The sequence below is a fragment of the Pantherophis guttatus genome, chromosome 1, assembly GCF_059756535.1.
Source record: "Pantherophis guttatus breed Tessera chromosome 1, ASM5975653v1, whole genome shotgun sequence".
Taxonomy (NCBI): Eukaryota; Metazoa; Chordata; class Lepidosauria; order Squamata; family Colubridae; genus Pantherophis; species Pantherophis guttatus.
Genome location: NC_142063.1, coordinates 347530061 through 347550167, shown reverse-complemented (window position 1 = coordinate 347550167; position 20107 = coordinate 347530061). Strand labels below are relative to the sequence as shown.

Sequence of the window (20107 nt, the reverse complement as noted above, 5' to 3'; positions counted from 1 at the left end):
AAAGGAGGAGGGGGCACCTCCAGGTTGCCCTCAACTTACGACCACCGCTCAGCCCAACATTCCCGTTGCTAAGCAGGGCGCTTGTCGAGTGAGCGTCATCCATTTTTGCAACCTTATTTGGCCATGGTTGTTAAGTGGATCACAGCAGTTGTTAAACGAATCACATGGTCGTTAAGCTTTTAACTTGCTCTGGTCTCTGGTCTTTGACTGTAATAAACATTCTATCTACATTCCTACTATCCATTTATCTATCTATATCTTTCTATCTATCTATCTATCTATCTATCTATCTATCTATCTATCTATCTTTCTATCTTTGTCTGTCTGTCTGTCTGTCTATCTAATAGGTAACCATCTAAACCAGTGGTGTCCAACCTTGGCAGCTTTAAGACATCTGTGGTCTTCAACTCCCAGATTTCCCCAGCCAACATTGTGGGAGTTGACGTCCATCAGTCTTCCAAGTTGTGTTAAATCTTTTGCCTTCTCCTTAGATGAGACGTAGCCAACCTTGGCCTTTTAAAGTCCTGTGGTTCATGCTGGCTGGGGCATTCTGGGAGTTGAAGTCCACAGGTCTTAAAAGCTGCCAAGGTTGGACATCCTTGGCATAGATGAAGGCAGCCAGCTCCTGCCACAGAGAGTTAACAGCAAGAGGCATCAGAGAGGGGATTCCTTGTGATCCATTTCCCACCGATGCACCTCTCCAACCCAGCTTTCCTTTGCCGCTGAGGTGCTTCGAATGGCAAGCTGATCATTCAGGCTCTCGGTACTTGGCTCCCGAGGGTCCTCTCCTCCAAGGGGGGAAAACGTTCTCCTCGAACAATAGCCAAAGCGAACAAAAGCACGTTATTGTGTGCTTGCAAACCCACATACTGGCTTCCATTGTCAGCGTGGCGTTGTGGAAGGCAGCTGGAAGTCGTGCGATTTCCTGCCGACGTCACGCAGCTGCCACCCCGTCGACGCAGGATGAGGGTCTGGGGAAGGCAGCGCCAGCTCCTGGTGGCACCACCTGGATTGTGGACAGGGTAGCAGGTTGAGAAGACCGGAGGCCTCATCTGGATCTTGGGATCGAGCTGGCGGTCCACCGCGAGGCGAGCTACCGCCTATCCCAGCCTCTGCCTCTCATCGCTCCCCCGATGCTCTTAACTGAATGTCCTGGCGGTCTGAAGCATTTATTTTGGATTGTGGATAGAGTGTCAAGTTAACAGAATAACAGAGTTGGAAGAGACCTTGGAGGATTTGGGAGGCGCCCCCCCCTTTTTTTTTTGAAAAAAAAAATTAATTAATTTTTTTAAAAACAAAACATAAAACAAATCCATCATCCATTACAAATACAAACAGTGTGTCAGTCGGTTACAAATCTTTTGTGCTTCATCCCCCTATTCAAAATTTACTAATTATCTAGTTTCTCCTATTGCCAAACAAATCAACATCCTCATTTATCATTTATTTGACTATTGCATTGTTGCTTCAAAAATTTTATTTTCAACTATTATATTTATAACATTCATTTCAGGGAGCCCCCCCCTTGAACTGTAAGCTTCTGTAGAGCAGAAAGTACTGAAAATTTTCCTTGGGTTTGGTTCCAAGCAAGAACCTGTTCAGAATGCATCCTTCAGTCCTTACATTCATGACCTCCAGGTGCACATCTAGCATCCAGGGTCAGTAGAGTTGCAGCCCACCCCAATTAGAGAGCCCAGTTTGGACCTCATAATTGCTCCAAAGGCAGAAGGCGCTAACGGTAAAGATGGCCAATAGAAGAGAATATTTGTAGCCCAGGGTTGAATTGTGGGGTCCTTGATGCTCTCTGAGCTGGATGGTTTTCTTGCAGACGTCTCATGACCCAACTAGGGGACATCATCAATGCTAGAAGGGAGTGGGTTTGCTAGGAGGGAAAGGACTGTGGGATCCTTGGTGCTATCTGAGCTTAATGGTTTTCTTGCAGACGTTTCATGACCCAACTAGGTAACACCTTCAGTGCTAGAAGGGGAAAGGGTTTGTAGAGAAGAGGAGGACAGTGGGGTCCTTGATGCTCTCTGAGCTGGATGGTTTTCTTACAGACGTTTCATGACCCAACTAGGGGACATCATCAGTGTTAGAAGGGAGGGGGGCTATGGAAAGGAGGAGGAGGAGGACTGTGGGATCCTTAGTGCTCTCCAAGCTTAGTGGCTTTCTTGCAGACCTTTCACCACCCAACTAGGGAACACCATCAGTGCAGTGTAAGGACTGCATCGGGTAAGATGGCTAACAGCCCTCCCAGCGCCTGAAAGAACCATGATATTAGCTTAGTTTTAGAGTCTTTGAGATCATCCATCAGCCCAGCAGCTGTTAACATGGAAAAGTGAAAAGGAGAAGCCAGCCGTTTAAACTTGGGTTTAAAGCCTGATTATGTTTTCAGGAGGGGGGCATTCGAGGGGGCTTCTGCCAATTGCCAGGGAGAGGGGGGGAGGCTTAAGCATGTGAAGATCTTCCTGGTGTGGCTCTTGCCCACAACTTCGGACTGCCCAACCTCCGCCTCGCCCTTGCCAGCTCCTGGGGCTCTGCAGCTCAGAGGAATGATGAGGCAGATCGGATGAAAGGGCTGCATTGAGGGCTTAAAAAACAAGCAGCTCTCCACCCCACCCCACCCCCCACCCCCCCACCCCATGCGTGATCTTCCCTAGCTATTACATCATGTTGATGCTGCAAGTCAGCCTGGCTGGACTCTGCCAATGCTGCGGTTCCTGGTGCCCAGCCTGCATTAAGAATATCTTGCTTTTTTTTTTTTTTGCTCCTGGCCTAAGCCAAGCCCTTTCCATCAGCCCTCAAGAGCTGCCAGCTTCTTTGTTAGGAATCTCGGCTCAGAGGTCCTTGCTTTTAACGGGTTTTAGCATCATTTTTTAAAAAAAGCCCTCCACTCCCCACTTTTTTTTTTTATTTATTTATATGCCGCCCTTCGGAGACTCAGGGCGGCTTACAGTGCGTTAAGCAATAGCCTTCATACTTTTGTATATTTTATACAAAGTCAGCTTATTGCCCCCACAAACTGGGTCCTCAATTTACCTACCTTAGAAAGGATGGAAGGCTGAGTCAACCTTGAGCCTGGTAAGATTCGAACTTGCAGTAATTGCAGGCAGCTGGATGTTAATAACAGGGTGTTTTAGACCACTGTACTACCAAGGCACTTGGCCTCTGGCAAAAGATTGTGTAGCACAGATTTAATTGCCACAATATTTGTTGCTCCTCTTAGACACTGGGATACATGAGGATTCAGTTTAGTTTCCTTTATTGTCATTGCACCTCGTACAACGATCCGTAGCAACCCAGGGGGCCGGCTGTAAAAGAAGGAGTAACAGAAACCTGGGGATGGCATCAAAAGAGCAATCCGCCTAGAATCCCTACATGGCCACAAGCAAGCTAAGTCCAACCGCCTTTAAATTCTGTTAGAGTCTCCAAGCAGGTGCTGACCATGAATCCAGAAGATTCCTGCGCATAGGGCATTTAGCAAAAAATAAATAAATAAAAATCAACTTAAGGAGCCTGGATAGCTCAACAGACAGAAGCACTGTAATTTAACTCCAGCTGTCTGCAATTAAGTAAGTTCGAATCTCGCCAGGCTCAAGGTTGACTCAGCCTTCCATCCTTTCTAAGGTAGGTGAAATGAGGACCCAGTTTGTGGGGGCAATAAGCTGACTTTGTATAAATATACAAAAGGATGAAGGCTATTGCTTAGCGCACTGTAAGCCGCCCTGAGTCTCCGGAGAAGGGCGGCATATAAATCAAATTTAAAAAAATAAAAAAAATAAATAAAAATCAACTTAATTGAACTTTCACGTAAGGACCTGGTCTTTCACACCTGACAAGAAGGAAGGAGAATGGGAAAGGGAAAAAGAGGAGGAAAATGAGAAGGGGAAAAAAGGAGGCAGAGCTGATGCTATCACGCCCCTCCTAGTCCTTCTCTTCATTAAACTAGACGTACCCAATTCCTGCAACCGTTCTTCGTATGTTTCAGCCTCCAGACCCCTCATCATCTTCGTCTCTGCGCTCTTTCCAGAGTCTCAACATCTTTTTTATAATATGGTGATCACAACTGGATCAGTGGTGGATTCCTCCCGGTTCGGTCCGGTTTGGCCGAGCCGGTAGCGGTGACGATATGACGTCATTGAACCAGTTCTCTCCCCCGCCGCCCTCCCACCCCCCCACTCACGTTATTCTTAGCTTTTATTTGGTCCCACCCCCCAATCTATTGCTGCCTCCTGAGTCCCAGCTGATGAGTAGAGGGAAAAAAAACTGTTTGAACTCTTGCCGGGGGGCTTCAAAGGGCCACCCTACAGCTGATCAGTGTTAAAAGCAAACAAATGAGTTGGGTCGTAAGTGCGAGGACTGGTCGTAAGTGCGAGGACCTTCCAGAAATGACCCTGACCAGCTAGCCACGCCCACCTAGTCACATGACCTCCAAGCCACGCCCACAAAGTAAGCCACGCCCACTGAACCGGTAGTAAAAAAAATTAGAACCCACCCCTGAACTGGATGCTCTCCTCCAAGCACGGTCTTACTAAGGCTTTATAAAGCGGTACTAATTTCACATGATCTTGAGATGAGAAGGAAAGAAAGACGTGTAGGAAAAGAAGGGGTGGCAGAACCCGGGGATGGAGTGAAAAGAGGGATCAGCCTAGAATCCCTTCATAGTCACAAGTGGACTAAGCCCAACCTCCCTTAAGTGTCATTGACCCGTATCTCACTCCAAGCAGGTGCTGATGAGTTGAGAAGATTCCTGCACAGAGGCTTTTAGTTACAAATCAGTTTAATTGGACCTTCACGTGTTGACCTGATGTTTTGCGCTTCACAGGAGCTGAAGTCTTCCCCAGAAGACTCTTCAGGGGGTAGGAAGGACTTTAGGTTCGCAGCTGGGCTTCCATCAAGCCCCTTCCTTCCTGATAACCCAGTTAAACACAATTGAGGCCAAAATTCCCGTTGCAAAGTTGAGTCCCCCCCCCCAATTTTTACAATATTTCCTTCCATCGTCGTTAAGTGAATCACTGCAATTGATGAGTTAGTCACCCGGTTGTTAAGTGAATCTGGCTTCCTCATTGACTTTGCCTGTCAGAAGGTCGCAAAAGGAGGAGCCTTGGTGGCGCAGCAAACTAAAGCACTGTTAAGTAATACCAGGTGCCTGCAATTACTGCAAGTTCAAATCTCACCAGGCTCAAGGTTGACTCAGCCTTCCATCCTTCCGAGGTAGGTAAAATGAGGACCCGGATTGTGGGGGCAATAAGCTGACTTTATATAAATATACAAAAGTATGAAGGTTATTGCTTAATGCATTGTAAGCCGCCCTGAGTCTCCGGAGAAGGGCGGCATATAAATCGAACCAAATAAATAAATAAACAAACAAATAAATCACGTGAAACCCAACACACACACACCCCGGGACACTGCAACCGTCATAAATACAAGTCAGTTGCGGAGCGTCTGAATTTTGATCACGTGACCCTGAGGAGGCTGCAACGGTCGTAAGTGTGAAAGACGGTCCGAAGTCACATTTTTCAGTGCCGTTGTAACTTCGAACAGTCACTAAACGAACCGTTGTATATTGGGGTCCATTCTCCTCCTATGGATAACATCCACTTCATCCCGTGAGTTTTGGGGGAGAAAAAAACCCAATTTTTTTGTGTTTTTGGTTTTGCAGGCACGGGATGTGCGCACCAACGAAGTGGTGGCCATCAAGAAAATGTCTTACAGTGGGAAGCAATCAAACGAGGTAAGCGAAGGCTTTGGTGCCCAGAATCCTCCGAGCCGCTGGCGGGTTCGAATCCTGCCTGCCTTGAGGAAGGAAACCAGCACGCCAGAAGAATTTAGCGAACGGGAAATGTGAGCGGCACATGAGCGAAAAAAATAAACCGAATCCAGAAGATGGCAAGGAGGACATTGTGATACCGACAGTTACGAGGCCTTTAGGGTGTCCAGGAGAATTCTGGGAAAGAATGAGATATGGCGGGAAACGTCATTTCTTTGAGCAGTAGCCCACGGTTTCCACCCATCCAAACCTTTTAAGAAAACCTGTTTCTTCAACTGTATGCCGGTGGTCTTTAAAATTACTTTTAAACATACATCTTCAACCATGAGGACAAGATAGAGGGATGGAGGATGGATGGATGGGTAGATATGGAAGGAATAAAGGAAGGAAAGAAGGAAGATAGATACAATGATTGGATGGATATTGGCTATGGAAGGAAGGAAGGATACAATGATTTATGAGATGGATGGGTGGATGAGAGATGAATGATATGGATGGGTAGATTAGGTAGGTAGGTAGGTAGGTAGGTAGGTAGGTAGGTAGGTAGGTAGATGATAGATAGTTTATCTAGATAGATAGAGATAGATTAGAGAGATAAGAGAGATAGATAGACAGACAGACAGATGATTGATAGGTAGGTAGATAGATGGTAGATAGAAACATACAGACAGAAAGATATAGACATAGATGATAGGTAGGTAGGTGGGTAAGTAGGTAGATAGATAGATTATCTAGATAGAGATTAGATAGCTAGCTAGATAGATAGATAGAGAGAGAGATAGACAGATAGATGGATAGATAGATACATACATACATACATACATACATACATACACACACACACACATACACATACACATAGATACCGGTAGGTAGGTAGATAGGATGGACAGATAGATGGACAACAATGGGAGGGAGGGAGGGAGGAGAGAAATGGGATTGATGGATGGAAATTAGATGGATATAGACAGACAGACAAACAGACGTCTGTGAGTTGGAACAGGCCTCACAAGACTTTTGATTTCCATCTGCTGGTGAAGGGCCTCCTTGCCTGTGCTTTGTGTCCCCAAAGAATGCTGGTGTGGATCTCTCCAGTGCCCGGAAACTCAGCCATGGGGCCTGGCTCTGCCGTCCTCTTCCCCCCCCCGCCCCCTCCCTCCCCAGTGCTGATGAGAGTCTAATTGGTAGCTGCTCCTCCACCAGCTCTCAATCCGCCTTTCCTACAAACCCAGAATAGAGGCCCCTGTTCCTTCCCCACATGGAAAACCTTCCCCAGGGCAGGGGAGGGAGGGAGAGCTGGAGGCCCCTTTCCAGGTCTATGTGGCCTTGTGTGGGTGAGCGGGAGAGGCTGGGGGGTCATCCTCTGGACCCCCTTCCCTAATCCACCCCGTATGGCTTGTGTTGGAGGCTTTCTCTAAGGGAGGGGTCTTCTGTGCTGGCTGGGGAATTATGGGAGTTGAAGTCCACCCGTCTTAAAGTTCTTACGTTTGGAGAGCCTTGCTGTAAAGCATGGCAAGGAGATTTTTTATTTCCAGATACCCCTTCTTTCTCCCCTCACCCGCCTGCGAGAGAGGAACTATTTTACAAAAATCTGAATAAATGACCCCTTTCCCACCCTCAGTGGTGTCTTCACACACACGGGGGCTCTTAGCAACCAAGTATCTGGCCCAGGGATGGCTAACTATGACGTGCGTCAAAAAAAACATGTTACACCATGACATGCCACTGTCCACCAACAACCACTATTCTCAAAAGCACACCTTGTTCTCACGTGGTTTTCGGAGGCCGCACAGAAATGGGATGTGCGGTTGCACAACCTCTGAGAGCGCCGTGCTCCTGCGCAACCTCCAGACCCTCAGAAAATAAGGTGGTTTTACTCGTATTTCGCTTTTATAATTATTTTGTAATTATTGTAATTATTTCAGGCTTGTTTATGCAATACATAGTGCCAGATGCGATTGGACTGTTATTTTTGGTCAAATTAATAATAGTAAGCCACCTAGAGTTGCCCTGTGGTAAGATGGGTGATGAAAAAGAAAGAGAGGGGGGAAGGGGGAGGGAAGAGGGAGGGAGGGAGGAGAGATAGAAAGGAAAGAAGGAGAGAGATAGAAAGGGAAGGAAGGAAGAAGGAAAGAAAGGAAGGAAGGAAGAAGAGAAGAAGAAAGAAAAAGAAAGAAAGAAAGAAAGAGAAAGAAAGAAAGAAAGAAAGATAGATGTTTCTCTTTTGTTCAGACTTGCCAGCAGAATGAAATTAGGCATTTTCTGAATTTTTGACACGCCCAACCCCAAAAATTTGCCGTTACTGATCTAACACTTGGATTGCAAAGTTAGAAGAAGTTTTGTCAGAAATAAATATACGTTTATAATATATATTATAATGAAACATTTAATATATATGTAACAAAATTGAGAGATTATAGTTTTGGCCAAACCAAGCGATACAGAAAGCAAGTTTAAATTTGGAAATCAGCAATTCTATATAGATATATGGCTGAAGAAAAGTCATTCCTTTCTGCGCACCCATTTATTATTTTTATTTCTGGTAACAGAATGAATTTGTCCTTGGTTGTTTTACTGCCCCCTTACGAAGCGGCTCCTTTTTCTCTTCTCCAGAAATGGCAGGATATCATTAAGGAAGTGAAATTCCTCCAACGGATTAAGCACCCGAACAGTATAGAGTACAAAGGCTGCTACCTGCGGGACCATACAGCATGGGTAAGCCGATATTTGTTTTATGCATTTGATTTTATTATTTGTTTAAAAAAAGAATTATTAATCATATTTCTATGCCGCCCACTCTCCGAGGACTCTGGGCGGCTTCCACCAAAGACAGTATACTAAATAGCATATTGCCCCCCAACAATCTGGGTCCTCATTTTACCCACCTCGGAAGGATGGAAGGCTGAGTCAACCTTGAGCCCGTGAGATTTGATCCGCTGATCTGCTGAACTAGCAGTCAGCTGAAGTAGCTGCAGTACTGCACCCTAACCACTGTGCCACCTCGGCTCATTTTAGTAGTATTCTACCTTGATTATTTCTTTAAAGAATTCAATGCAGCGAACATATCTGATGCTCCTTTTCTCCTCCCCACAACAACAACCTTGTGAGGTTGGGTTGGACTGAGAGAGAGGAACTGGCCCCAAAGTCATCCAGCTGACTTTCACACCTAGGACGGGACTAGAACTCACCGTCTCCTGGTGATTGGCCCAAAGGCACCCAGTCGGAGTTCTAGTCCCACGTGAGGCATGAGAGCCATCTGGGTGACTTTGGATCACTCTCCCTCACCCCTACCCACCTCACAGGATTGTTGTTGTAGATAAACTAAGACGAGGAGGGAGTATTAGGCATGTTGACCACCTTGAAATATTTATTTTAAAAAGTTGGGATGTCAATAAACCTTAAAACGAATAAAAAATAAATTTGAGAATATTGGATGTAGAGAAACTGCATTTGTATCTAGAACAACCTGGTGAAAATGAAAGACAAGAAACTTTATCAAAATCTTCCTTCCTTCACCGCCTGTACTGCCCTCTTAACAATTCCTTTTCCTTTCCCTCTGCTGCAGCTTGTTATGGAATATTGTTTAGGATCAGCTTCAGATTTACTAGAAGGTAAGTCCTTTTCATTTTTTTTTATGAACCCTAATTAATTACAGGAAAAAAATTAAGACTTGGACAATGTATTTGTCTCCAATACATTGTTTCTCAGAGTTTAATAGGAGTTAGATGTGTCGTGCTGTCACGTTCACTTAACAGCGGCTTGTTGAATACACTGAATTTCTATATCTATAAACTGTGGTCTGTAAGCCACAGTGACTTAAGATGTCACAATACATCAAGCAACAAAACATAAAGAAATATAGAAAACTTGACGGCAGGAAAAGACCTGGAATTATGTCATAATGATTGGTGAATTCAGCTGGTTTTGTTGTTTTTTTAAAAAAAACTTTTTTGCTCTCCTGCCAGGAATATTTCTAATCATTTTCTTTCCTTAACCATTATTGAAATAAACTTTTTCCTTTATTTGATATTCCTCTTTCAGCAAAAAAGGCCATATATCCACCCATGGGCTTCATAAGAGATGGAAGGTTAAGCTATCATTGGTGGTTTGAATTTAGGTTGTGTGTGGCTGAAGAGGAAATCTTGAAATGAGGGTTCCCAAACTTGGCAACTTTAAGACGAGTGGACTTCAACTCCCAGAATTCCTCAGCCAGCTTTGCTGGGAGTTGAAGTCCACCCATCTTAAAGTTGCCAAGTTTGGAGACCCCTGCTCTAGAGTCTCCTGCTTAAGCAGGAGGGCTGGACTAGAAGACCTCCAAGGTCCCTTCCAAACTCTGCTCTTTTCTATTATTGTTCTACGTATTTTCAGATTTACAAGGTTCTGTTCATATATAACATGACAATGCAGGTAGTACTCGACTTACAACCGGTTTGCTGACTAGTGGCTCAGTGGCTAAGACGCTGAGCTTGTCGATCAGAAAGGTCAGCAGTTCGGCGGTTTGAATCCCTAGTACAGGTCTCCTCCCTGAGCAGGGGGGTTGGACTAGATGACCTCCCAGGTCCCTTCCAACTCCGTTACTGTTACATCAGGGTGCAAGTTGCCAAGATTCGACACCCTGGTTTAATGCCATCACTGCCCTGCTAACAATGCCTCTCTTTCCTCCAGTTCATAAAAAGCCGTTGCAAGAAGTGGAAATTGCCGCAATCACCCATGGTGCTCTCCAAGGATTGGCCTACTTGCATTCCCACAACCTGATCCATCGGTGAGTCCTTCCCTGCATATCTCTCCTTGCCTTGATTCCTGCTCTGAAGTCACAAAATGAACATTCAACGTAGATAAAAAGAAAGGTTTTACACTTAGGCAAGAGAAAAAAAACCACTGTACAGAGTAGGTGAAACCTGAATGAATTGCCAGGAACTGTGAGAGGGAACTTGGAACTTGATCACGTGAACTGTTGGTACCACTTTATAAGGCCTTGGTAAGGCCGCACTTGGAATCATGGATCCAGTTTTGGTCACCATGATATAAAAAAGATGTTTAGACTCTGGATAAAATGCAGAGAAGAGCAACAAAGATGATTAGGGGGCTGGAGGCTAAAACATATGAAGAACGGTTGCAGGAACTGGGTATCTCCTAGTACAGTGATGTCTAACCTTTTTGCCATCGCGTGCCAGGAGGGGGCGGGGTGGGGTGGGGAGTCTCACGTGGGTGTGCCCTCACCCATAATTCTATACACCTTGCCCCCATGCATGCACGCGCGACCCCCCCCCCCATGTTCCCCCCCGCTCCTGGCACACGATGGCCCAGTAGGCCCGTTTAGTGGCTGCCTGCCAAGAGATTATTACGAAGAGATAACTTCTCCCCGCTTCTGGTACATCAAAGTAAAATGTTCAGTAATTACAGAGTAAATCAAGTCCAGAGATAATCCAGCAAAGTCTATAGCAAAAAGTCCGGCAATGCAGAATGGCGTGGAAGCTTTCAGCTTTGTTCGTCACAAGGTTTGACTGGCCACCACGCTCCCTTTTATATCCTGTGGGGTGTGGTCCAGTGACTCAGCCTAATCTCTGCCACACCTTTTCTTCTGTTGCGCGCGCTTATCTCTGCGACGCTGGCATGGATTCAGCCAAGACTCATTACCCTCATCACTGTCCACCTGTGGCTGTGTGGACGTGCTTGGCCCCGGCCCTATCTCTTGCCCTTCGGCGGACACCGAAGGCATTGCCAGAGAGGAGGGTCCTGGAGAGGGAGGCCTTGCCAACTCCTCTCCTTCACTCTTGGAGTCCTCTCCTGCCGATGACACAGGCTCAGGTAACAGAGCCACAACACTACCTGCAATTTCCGCTACTGGTTCGGGCAAACCGGCTGAATATCACCTCTGGTCATAAGTCACTTTTTTCAGTGATGTTGTAACTTCGAACTCTCGCTAAGTGAATGGTGGTAACTCAAGGACTTATCCGTATTCTCTTCACACACACACCCCCAATGGATAAACCTGTGGCTTGCCTTCCTTTCATTCCCAGGGACATCAAAGCAGGGAACATTCTACTGACGGAACCCGGGCAGGTGAAGCTGGCTGATTTTGGATCGGCTTCCATCGCGTCCCCTGCCAATTCATTTGTGGGGACTCCCTACTGGTAAGCAAGGCCGTTCCCCTGGAGTTAAGAGCTCCAGGATCGGCTGAACGATTTACTTATTAATGTCATTGATCCAATTATTAATTTATTAATTAAAACTTATTTACATACTAAATTTCTCAGTTTCAAATCCCGGCCTTCCTCTCTCTCGACTTTGGGCAGGTTACGGTGTCATAAAATAAATATATAAGAATTTTGAGCATCAAATTCACAACCTAGAGGCGGAGCTCTGGCCTCACATTCAGGCCTGGTTGTGAGTTCGATCCTAGGTAGAGGCAGATGTAGGGTCTCCTGCTTGGGCAGGGGGTTGGACTAGATGACCTGCAAGGTCCCTTCTAACTCTGTTAACCTGAAAAGGATTTAAACGTTATGGTACTTAGCCCTACACATTATCACAGCGGCGAGATTGATATACACGCAATTTTGGAAAAACAAAAATACCCCATCGGAGGAAGCAATTATAAAAAAGATTCTGGACTGTGGGGAAGCAGATAAATTGACTAAAAAATTAAAAGATAAAGATCAAACTCAAACATGTTTATCTGGGAAAAATTATATATTTGGCTAGCGAAGAGAAAACCACAACCCAATTGAAAAGAGGAAAGGTATCTACTGAGAAATCTATATTATACTAACAAAGTGTGGTCGGATAGAGATATAAGTTGTTCTGTCTCCCTCGGAACATAATGTACTTGCAGATATGTTTGTTATTTGTCATGCTGTCTTGTATGTTATTTATATGGTGTGTTGTTATTTTTTGTTTTTTTTTAATGGAAAATGTAAATAAAGATTATTTAAAAAAAAAAAAAGAACAATCCATTATGCCATTCTACTTTTAACTGTTTTTAAAAATAACGAACGTTTATCGTTTTATGGCTTTTAACGTAAGCTGCCCAAGACCCTCTTTGAAGTGAGATGAGCAGCAAACAAATTTAATAGCAGCAACTAGACAAAAAGGACCAGTTCATAGTGGAAATGGGATCTTCTGATGTACTAACCACCTCCAAAATGGGACCCTCCCTCCCCACCCACCCCATTGGAACATCAAGCCAGTTAGCTGAGCCCTCCTGGAAAGCCAGGAAGGTGGAGACAGATCTTACTTTGAGGGGCCTGTGAGGTGCCAAGCCGAACCAGGCAGAGCTAAGTCACATCCAGGTGCCAACTGCCAATCTGGGAAGACTCCTGCGTAAACGGCAAGAGCAGTTTAAAATAGCTAGCTGAACTCTTCCCTTGTGGATCTGGCTGTTCGCTGGCCTAACGTCGTGTCTTTCGTTTGCTTTTCAGGATGGCCCCAGAAGTGATCCTGGCCATGGACGAAGGGCAGTACGATGGTAAAGTTGACGTGTGGTCTCTTGGGATCACCTGCATTGAATTAGGTGAGCCCCCCCGTGGGTCTTCGTGGGACCCTGGCTTCTGTTCTCCCTGCTCCTTTACAAATCATCCCATCAGCAGGCACACAGGGATCCACAAGAGCTGCACACCATTTAGAAGAGACAGCCCATAACCCAGAAAGGGAACAAAAAGACCCAAACACCCAGAGAAGCAGAGAACCACACTAAGATTTACACTAGACCCAAGTATCAAGCTGTAAACAACGCCCCAGAGCCAAGGAACCTTGAAAGAGCCTTGGTAGTACAGTGGTTTAAAGCACCCTGTTATTAACACAGCTGCCTGCAATTACTGCAGGTTCGAATCTTACCAGGCTCAAGCCTTCCATCCTTTCTAAGGTAGGTGAAATGAGGACCCAGATTGTGGGGGCAATAAGCTGACTTTGTATAAATATACAAAAGTATGAAGGCTATTGCTTAACGCATTGTAAGCCGCCCTGAGTCTCCGGAGAAGGACGGCATATAAATCAAATTAAAAAAAAAAAAAAAAGGAACCACTAATTTAGACAATCAAACGGTAAACAACAGCCTAATAAAGAACCATCAAGAACTCTCCCACTGACACTGATAGGGCAAGCCACCAGTATATAAAATCAGAGCAAACCCCACTCCTTACTAGCACTGATGCTGTTACCTAGTTGGACAATGAAATGTCCGCAAGAAAACAAATATGCTCAGAGAGGCTAGAGGATCCCACAGTCCTCCTCCTCCTCGTCCCTCCTTCCTTCCTCCCTCCCTCCTTCCCCCCCCTTTTTTTTTTGTTAAATTGGTATGCAGCCCATCTCTCTACCAAGCGAATGTCCAGTTTAGAAACCCATAAATAACAGAATCAAACAATGAAGGGATTAAAACATCAGACCTTAAAACAGGGGTGACAAACTCAAGGCCCGCAGGCCAGAGATCCGACCCATGGGATGCTTAGATCTGGCCCATGGGGGCCACCCTGGAAACAGCAAAGGACCAGCCCACAGTGCCTCTGCCAGCGAGCAGAGGGTTGCAGGAGGCCGTCCCAGCCGAAAACAGAACTCGGGAGGCGATTTTGGCTGGCAGAGCGTTTGGGCCATCACAGGGGCCCCCCCAACACGAGTGATGTTGAGCTGGCAACATGGCCATCCTGGCAACGTCCCCCATCCCTCCGAGGTCTGGGTCAGAGGTCCTTAACCCCCCTGGCTGTGAACCGGTACCAATCTGCCGCACAACCACAGGCGAGCACGCAAATCTTTTTATTTCCGCACACGCGGGATTAGGTCGTGTGCGCGAAACCATCCCCCTCTCCCCTGCCCCCACCACTGCCAGTCCATGGAGCCAAAAAATGGTTGGGGACCACTACTTTAAATCACCACGTCCCACAGATCTGTTTGGCACGACAGCCTCTTTTAAGACGGGGCGGTTTTCTCGGCTGGGGGCAAAGAACAAAATGGGAGGTTTGGCAGCGGGGGTGGTTGCGTTTGTGGGCCTTTCTTATCCCCCCCCTCCCCGGGGTCTCAGGGACAGGAGGGGGGGTAATGGGGGCGAGAGAGGAGGCATCCCCAGCAGGGTCTAAAGCCCGCCCTTTTCTCTTTCACACAGCGGAACGGAAGCCCCCGTTGTTTAACATGAACGCCATGAGTGCCTTATATCACATAGCGCAGAATGAATCCCCCCTCCTCCAGTCCAGCGAGTGGTGAGTCGGGGCAGGTCTCGGGGGGGGGGGAGTGGAAGAGGTTGGGGACTGAGCTGAGCCCTTTGGGGGAACAGCCCCCTCAGATTGGCTGGCTTATCTGTCCGTCTATCATCTTCCTACCTACCTACCTATACCTACCTATCCTCTCTCTCTCTCTCTCTAACATACATCTGTCTATATATGTCGTATGTCTGTCTGTCTCTGTATCATCTATCTGTCCATATACATCATCTACCATTATCTATATCTGTCGATCAATTTATCATCTATCTATATCTGTATATACATTACCTATCTATCTACCTACCTATCCATCCATCTATCCACCTACCTGCCTACCTACCTCTGTCTGTCCATCCACCTACCTAACTACCTACCTACCTGTGTCTGTCTGTCTATCCATCCACCTACCTACCTACCTACCTACCTATGTCTGTGTCTGTCTGTCTATCTATCTATCTATCTATCTATCTTTCTATCTCTATCTCTATCTATCTATCTATCTATCTATCTATTATCTATCTATATCTGTCTGTCTGTCTGTCTATCTATATCTATTATCTATCTATATCTGTCTGTCTATATATTATCTATCTATCTATCTATCTATATATATATATATTACTATCTGTCTATCTATCTATCTATATCTATATCTATCTATTATCTATCTATATCTGTCTGTCTGTCTGCCTGTCTGTCTATCTATCTATCTATATCTATATCTATCTATCTATCTATCTATTATCTATCTATTATCTATCTATCTATATCTATCTGTCTGTCTGTCTATCTATCTATCTATCTATCTATCTATCTATCTATCTATCATCATTATCACTCTCTGTCATCTGTCTATGAATCAATCTGCCTGTCAATAGATCCTGGGTTCTAGTCCCGCCTTAGCCCTGAAAGCCACTTGGGGGACTTTGAGCCAGTCTGTCTCTCAGCCCAGCCCACCTCACAGGGTGGTGGTTGTGGGGAAAAGAGGAAGATCTATTGTACATCTTCGCCGCCTTGAGTTATTTCTAAAAATAATAAAGGTGGAATAAGAATCAATAACTCCTATCATCTATCCCCTATATCTCTATATCATCTATCATCTACCTATGTATCCATCCATCTACTGAATGTCTGTCTGTCTATCACGGCCCTCCTGGCTTCTGAGCCCAGCCTTTCCTTCTCTGGCTTTCCCCCACACTTCTGAATGGGGCAGAAAGCCCCCATCACCCCCTCCTCTATTATCTTCGCACCTTCGGGGATTAAAAAAAGGCTGTAGAGAAAAATGAAGTTGGGGGCCGAAGCCTGACTTAAATCCATGTTTCCCCTCCCCTCCTCCATCCCTTCCCTCTGCAGGTCTGATTATTTCCGAAACTTTGTAGATTCCTGTCTCCAGAAAATCCCCCAAGACAGACCAACGTCCGAGGAGCTCCTGAAGGTGGGTCCGGCATTGGCCCCTCCCCTTCCAGACAGATAGTTGTGGGGGGGAGTCTCTCTTTCATTCTGGCTACTTTGCCTCTCCCCCCTCGGAGCCCGGAGTCCGCATGAAAGTTTTCCCGGTTTTCTATGGGTCTCTTGACCTTGAAGGCATCCTTGGTGTGCCTCGGTTTCCCAGAGTTCCCCTCCCTGACAGATCTGGGGTGATGAGAGGCCCTTTCCATCCCGCGAGGCTGGAGAGAAAGGATAACAGGTACTCCTCCATTTACGATCACAATTGAGTCCCAAATGTCCGTTGCTAAGCAAGACTGCCGTTCAGTGACTTTTGCCCGATTTGAAGACCAGCTTTCAGATTTGTGACCGTCGCAGCATCCATCCTGGTCACGTGGTCAAAATCCGGCCGCTTGGCAACCGACCTGTATTTACGACGGTTGCAGTCACACGATCCCCCTTTTGCGACCTTCTGACAAGCAAGATCAATAGAGAATCTTGCCTCCTGTTTTGGTCAGCCACGATGTAAAAAATGTTGTGTTGTCGAGGGGCTTTTGACACTCGACAGATATTAAGACTCTAGAAAGAAGTGTGGAGAAGAGCAACAAAGATGATTAGGGCACTTGAGGATAAAACATACGAAGAACGGTTGCAGGAACTGGCTAGTCTAGTGAAGAGAAGGACTAAGGGAGACATGATAGCAGTCTTCCAGTATCTCAGGGGCTGCCCCAAAGAAGATTTGGGGGTCAAACTATTCTCCAAAGCACCTGAAGGCAGGACAAGAAATAGTGGATGGAAACTAATCAAGAATAGAAGCAATCTGGAACTAAGGAGAAATTTCCTAAAAGTGAAGACAATTAACCAGTGGAACAGCTCGCCACCAGAAGTTGTGGGTTCTCCATCATTGGAAGTTTTTATGAAGAAACTGGACAGCCATTTATCTGAAATGGTGTGGGGTCTCCTGCCTAAGCAGGGGGTTGGACTAGAAGACCTCCAAGGTCCCTTCCAACTCTGTTATTCTATTCTGTTCTGTTCTGTTCTGTTCTGTTCTGTTCTATTCTATTCTATTCTATTCTATTCTATTCCATATTTTCTATTCTATTCTATTCTATTCTTATTCTTATTCTATTCTATTCTATTCCATATTTTCTATTCTATTCTATTCTTATTCTATTCTATTCTATTCTATTCTATTCTATTCTATTCTATATTTTCTATTCTATTCTGTAAATCTATTCTATTCTCTATTTTATTCTCTTCTCTTCTTATTTCTATATTTTTCATTCTATTCTAGTCTGTCCTATTTTCATATTCTTTTCCATTCTATTCTTTGGAAGCCAGTTTCGCTTAAGAACCGTGTTGCTAACTTAACAGCTGCAGTGATTCGCTTAACAACCGTGGGAAGAAAGGTCGTAAAACGAGGCACAGCTCACTCAACAACTGTCTTGTCTTAGCAACGGAAACTTTGGGCTCCATTTTGATTGCAAGTCAAGGACTGCCTATATTTTCCTTCTTGGAGAAATCCTTTTCGTGCGCCTGCCCCGTCCCGACAGCGCCCCCCGAGAAAGAGACCACACTGTTTCAGGATTCCGGATCTAGGATCTCCCTGGGGCTTATTCCACTGTGGTGGTGGTCTTGGGGAGAGGGTTAACCCTGACAGCTTTCCTTGTGCCCTCCACCACAGCATGTCTTTGTTGTCCGAGACCGCCCGGAAACCGTGTTAATAGACCTAATCCAGAGAACCAAGGACGCCGTGAGAGAGCTGGACAACCTCCAGTATCGCAAAATGAAGAAACTCCTCTTCCAGGAGGCCCACAACGGACCAGCAGTGGAAGCCCAGGAGGAGGAAGAGGTAGGAGGGGAGGGTGGGCTCTCTCTGGGCTCCTGGGTGCTTTCCTGGCAGGTGTTTCGTTACCTAGTTTGTGGAGTGGAGGAAGAGGAGGTGAAGGACAGTTGGGTCCTTGGTGCTCTCTGAGCTGGGTGGTTTTCTGGCAGGTGTTTCATTAGCCAACCAGGTGACATCATCAGTACTTGAAGGGAAGGGGGTTTAGCAGGAGGAGGGGACAACAATGATTCGGGGGTCCTTATTCTCTGAGGTTTTACTGCAGACTTTTCATTACCTGACTAGTTAACAACATCAGTGCTAGAAGGGGGGGGGTTGCAGAGTGGAGGATAATGAGAAAGGGAGGGGGAACGATGAGGAATGTGGGGTCCTTGGGGCTCTCTGAGCTGGGTTGTTTTCTTGCAGACGTTTCATGACCCAACTAGGGAACATCATCAGTGCTAGAAGGAAACAGGGTTTGTGGAGAAGAGGAGGAAAAGGAGGAGAACTGAGGGGTCCTTGGGGCTCTCTGAGCTGGGTTGTTTTCTTGCAGACATTTCATGACCCAACTAAGTAACATCATCAGTGCTGGAAAGAAATGGGTTTTGCTGTCTCTGAGACTTTCTAGCACTGATGATGTTCCCTAGTTGGGTCATGAAACGTCTGCAAGAAGACCACCAAGCCTAGAGGGCACCAAGGACTCCATCTCTGAGCCTATAAATATTCTCTTTTATCAGAGGGTGGGCTAGAAGTTTCTGAGGTAGAGAGAGGGGCTGGCAACGTCTGGCACCCCCTCCCAGCCCACCCAGATGGGAAGGCCGAGCAGGTTACGGGTCCCATCGATCCCAGCCAACGGATGTTCCTATTTACTGATTTATTACTTGTGTATTCAGGTAGTCCTCAGCTTGCATCCACAATTGAGCCCAAACATTTCTGAAACGTTGGTTAAGCGAGTTTTGCCTCATTTTACGACCTTTCCTGCCACAATGGTTAAGTGACTCACTGCAGTTAATTTAGCAATCCGGTTGTTAAGTGAATCCGGCCCCTTGAGTTTGCTCATCAGAAGGTCGCCGAAGGGGATCACATTAACCCAGGACACTGCAACCGTCATAAATAAGAGTCAGCAGCCAAGCGCCTGAATTTTGATCACGTGACCATAGGAACGCTGCATTGGCCATTAAGTGTTTAGAATGGTTCGTAAGTCACCTTTTTCAGTGCCGTGGTAACTCCGGTCACTAAATGAGCCGTTGTAAGTCGAGGACTCCCTGTATTACGGCACTTCCCCTTGCCTGGGACTCCCCTGCTCTCAACCCTTCTCTCTCTCTCTCTCTCTCTCTCCCCAGGAGCAAGACCCCAGCATGGGCCGGACGGGAACGGTGAACAGTGTGGGGAGCAACCAGTCGATCCCCAGCATGTCCATCAGCGCCAGTAGCCAAAGCAGCAGCGTTAACAGTCTTCCAGATGCTTCCGACGACAAGAGCGAGCTGGATATCATGGAAGGAGACCACACGGTCATGTCCAACAGCTCCGTCATCCACCTGAAGCCGGTAATTGGGGCGGGGGGGCCCTTGACTTTCAGAGCCGTTTGCGAGGAGGCGGCAGGAAGTGACCTTGCCCACGTCGAGACGGATGACCTCATGATGGGGGGGGGTCCTTGGTTCTCTCCAGCTGGCTTGGTTTCTTGCAGGCGTTTCATGACCCAAACTAGGCAACGTCATCAGGGGGAGGAGGAGGGAGGAGGAAGTGGGGGGACTGAGGGCTCCTGGGTGCTCTCTGAGCTTGGTAGTTTTCTTGCAGACGTTTCATGACCCAAATTTAGATAACGTCATCAATGCTAGCGCTTCCAGCACTGATGGTCTTCCCTAGTTGGGTCATGAAATGTCTACAAGGAAACCAACA

At 46.3% G+C, this 20107-nt stretch overlaps 1 protein-coding gene across 1 annotated transcript in view; it reads left to right on the top strand.

The window, feature by feature from the left end:
* Positions 1-20107, top strand: part of TAOK1 (TAO kinase 1) — a 78623-nt gene that overhangs the window by 42403 nt on the left and 16113 nt on the right. The window contains exons 3-12 of the mRNA XM_060692323.2: positions 5666-5737; positions 8387-8488; positions 9339-9384; positions 10439-10535; positions 11794-11907; positions 13192-13283; positions 14865-14958; positions 16315-16396; positions 18071-18238; positions 19552-19755. Of these exons, the coding sequence (XP_060548306.2) occupies positions 5666-5737; positions 8387-8488; positions 9339-9384; positions 10439-10535; positions 11794-11907; positions 13192-13283; positions 14865-14958; positions 16315-16396; positions 18071-18238; positions 19552-19755 (1071 nt within the window). The remainder of the gene's footprint in view (positions 1-5665; positions 5738-8386; positions 8489-9338; positions 9385-10438; positions 10536-11793; positions 11908-13191; positions 13284-14864; positions 14959-16314; positions 16397-18070; positions 18239-19551; positions 19756-20107) is intronic.